The sequence below is a fragment of the Trichoplax adhaerens genome, genomic scaffold (genome assembly GCF_000150275.1).
Source record: "Trichoplax adhaerens TRIADscaffold_27 genomic scaffold, whole genome shotgun sequence".
Lineage (NCBI taxonomy): Eukaryota > Metazoa > Placozoa > Uniplacotomia > Trichoplacea > Trichoplacidae > Trichoplax > Trichoplax adhaerens.
In genome coordinates, this window is record NW_002060968.1 from 476,625 (window position 1) to 479,733 (window position 3,109).

At 33.0% G+C, this 3,109-nt stretch overlaps 1 protein-coding gene across 1 annotated transcript; it reads right to left on the reverse strand.

The window, feature by feature from the left end:
- Positions 1–2,113: 2,113 nt before the first annotated feature.
- Positions 2,114–3,109, reverse strand: TRIADDRAFT_61720 (uncharacterized protein; the record flags this gene model as incomplete). The annotated part of the gene is made up of 1 exon (XM_002117679.1): positions 2,114–3,109. The coding sequence occupies one exon, from the start codon at positions 3,107–3,109 to the stop codon at positions 2,114–2,116; it is 996 nt and encodes a 331-aa protein (XP_002117715.1).

Consider the following 3,109-nt stretch of genomic DNA (forward strand, 5'->3'; position numbering starts at 1 on the left):
CATCGCACGTGCAGGGATGCACTAACTTCTGTGCTAGTATTCTTGTGATTTAAATGGGAAAAGATCGATTAACTACGGAAGTAACTCCAAAATAGAAGGCATATTAATAATATTTAACCGTTTAACCATTGCTTCTTTAATAAAAATTAATGACAATTCCACTGAAAAAACAATATGCATTTGACATTGGTAGCGGAACATATAATTAATACGTTGTCAATATTTAGCTAATCGATTCGGCGCTTCGTTAGGTATTTTTAGTTGTAGGTCTTGACTAAAGGCCATCATTAAGTACATATTGTGCTTATCTTGAACCTTAATCTTTAGATTAATATATAATTTACGCCATTCCTTCGTAAGTACATATAAAATTATCGACTGGAAAGATTCGATTAATTTGAATTCATATCAGTTACAGTAGGATAGTTTCTATAGCAATAGTCAGCCGTGTTGATGATTATTTTCACTAAGAAAAGTCTTTGATCAATTCTAGCCTTTAAATTTGACGGCTTCAAATACCTTAGCTTTTTGACCTAAAATAATAACAAATAAGAATTTGAAGACAATCATGGTATCTATATTTTTAAGCCCGATTTCATTATGCACATTTTTATTATATTGCCATACCTTGCGACTGTTAATGAAATGATGAATAAATTTTTACCTTTTAATCATGTAGAATATGTTTAATTTTATGCTTAAGTGATATTGATTTGTTTCGTTGGCTTTTTCTATATTGCTCGAACCTTGCGACTACTACTGATACGGCAAATAATTGGTGGCAATGTAATCGCGTCGGGTATTCTCAATTTCTTATTGTTATGATAGGATTCTTTTCGTTGGCTTTCATTACATTACTATACCTTGCAACTGTCAAAGATATGGCCAATAAATTACGACATTGTATTCACGTAGAATATTTCTAATTCTTGCTGTTGTGATAGTGCTTCGTTTCCAATGTGAATGCTTATGATAATCATTGGAAATTATGTCTAAAGGATATCATAATTTTATAAACTGCTTTATTTTACGATCTTTAAATTTCCATTATCTTAATGCTAAATCGAGTAAAAATTGAGGTCGAGAAGAAGTGTTGAACTGTTTGTTTGCCGATCGTGTGGTATTTAATAGTCTTCATTCACCGTATACAGTAAAATGCTTTAAATTACTGCTGTAGTAGTCTACTAAAGCTAAGAAATTGAGATTCGAAGCAATGAGGGCAGTAGAATTGTGTCTCGGTGATTCTATGCTATTTTAGGCTTTTATTAACTTAAAATGTTTAAAATCATAACTTTCTGTCACGCATAATCCACCATTAATTTAAACATAACGATAATGTGATGCCTAGAAATCATGTCATTCTTAGCTAGTCAATATCCTACTTGATAGTCTTAGTTAGTTAACCTTTAAGCATACCATGAAGTATTGAAATGCTGATATTATAACGTCTTATTCGGAGTTATGGTCTCTTTTGCGAATTTAAAGTTGGCATAATTGCAAGCTATCTTTCAATACTGCCATAGAATGATCGCGTAGAGCCAAAGTTTTGAACAGTTTCAAATCATCAAATTGTAAAGATATACCAAGAGATTTGATAGATGATAATTATTTATTGTTTGTTAACTAGCTAAGTGGGTTGTTACGTTTAATGTTCTATTTCACAGATGTAAAAATAGTAATGCAATAAGATAAATACGATAGTAAATATATTTACTAATACTGAAAGTGTTGACGCAGGCTGACTCATCTTACACATAGAAATTTATTATTCAGCTATTTAATTCAGATTTGGATGACAAGAGTATCATTAAATATGAAGAATAGGAACCACGGTGTTATTCAACTGTCCCAAACAATAAGCCACCGGAATAAATTTACAAAAGCTAAAAATTATCAATTACATCAATTTAGATAAAGGAAATTTTAGCAATTTTATACTGTTGCTAGAAATGAAGGTGTTACTGTAAATAAAATGGGTTGATGTCAAATTTGCGACTTCTGCCTACGTATGCTCGAGTTTATTATGGCTTCCTATAATACTTGACTGTGACTATTAATATGGATCCTGAAATATCTCGAGGTTCAAGCTTTGATGAGACCTAATAAAATTAAATTAACTACGTCTTAGAGAATCTTGTCTGATTTTAGCTGATAAACAGTGATAGAGAGTAATGCGGACATCTTTAATTAAGTAGCCATATAAGATTGCATTAACAGCGGGATAACTGAAGGCCATGTAACGCGTATAGGTTAAAAAATAGACTATACCACGTAATTTACTTAGTACAGTCCAAGGGACAAATATAAATAATAGGTAGTAGACGTAGTATGGTGTCCACATGACAAAATAGGTAGATACCAGGATAGCAAGCACCTTCGCGGTCTTATAATGTCTCTTTGATGTTGAATTTTGCCTAACGACGGGTTGATGAACATGATAGATAGCGTGCTTTTTGGCTAAACGTAAGCTGAACGATTTTGCGGCGCAAAATAAACGGATGTAAACGAAAGTCATGATAATAAATGGCAAGATATAGAACAAGATAACATGAATGACGGTATAAGTCATCTCTCTATCGATCTCCTTCATATTCCAAAATATACATGCACCGGGGACTAGTGGTCGAAAGGTCATGACTGGTAAAAAGCCAAGAATCAGCGAACTGGCCCAAATTGCGACAACGTTAAGTAAGGCATACACAGGTTTCGAATTTTTGCGATAGAATACAGGCGATTCTATAGCAATTAATTTGTCAATACTAACAGCTAGAAGATGTAAATTAATGGAGATGATAATAGTTGGTGAAATGTTATACATCAATGTACAATAAAGCCAATGATCTCTTCCTTGAGAAGGGTGCCCGAAACGAGGATAAAGATAGGTTAAAGCGAATAGAATATCTGCGGTAAACATACTTGCCATAATGATATGAGTAAAGTTTCGCAAACGTTGTTTGGCAGAAATGATGATAATATTCACTAAATTGAATACAACTGTTAAGGTTGCCATTACATTCCATGCTATAAGCCATCCTACCTCAGGTAGTCTTGCTCTATTACCATTTGACGTTGTATTTGATAAGTTAACCGTTTCCTGACTGCCTGGCAT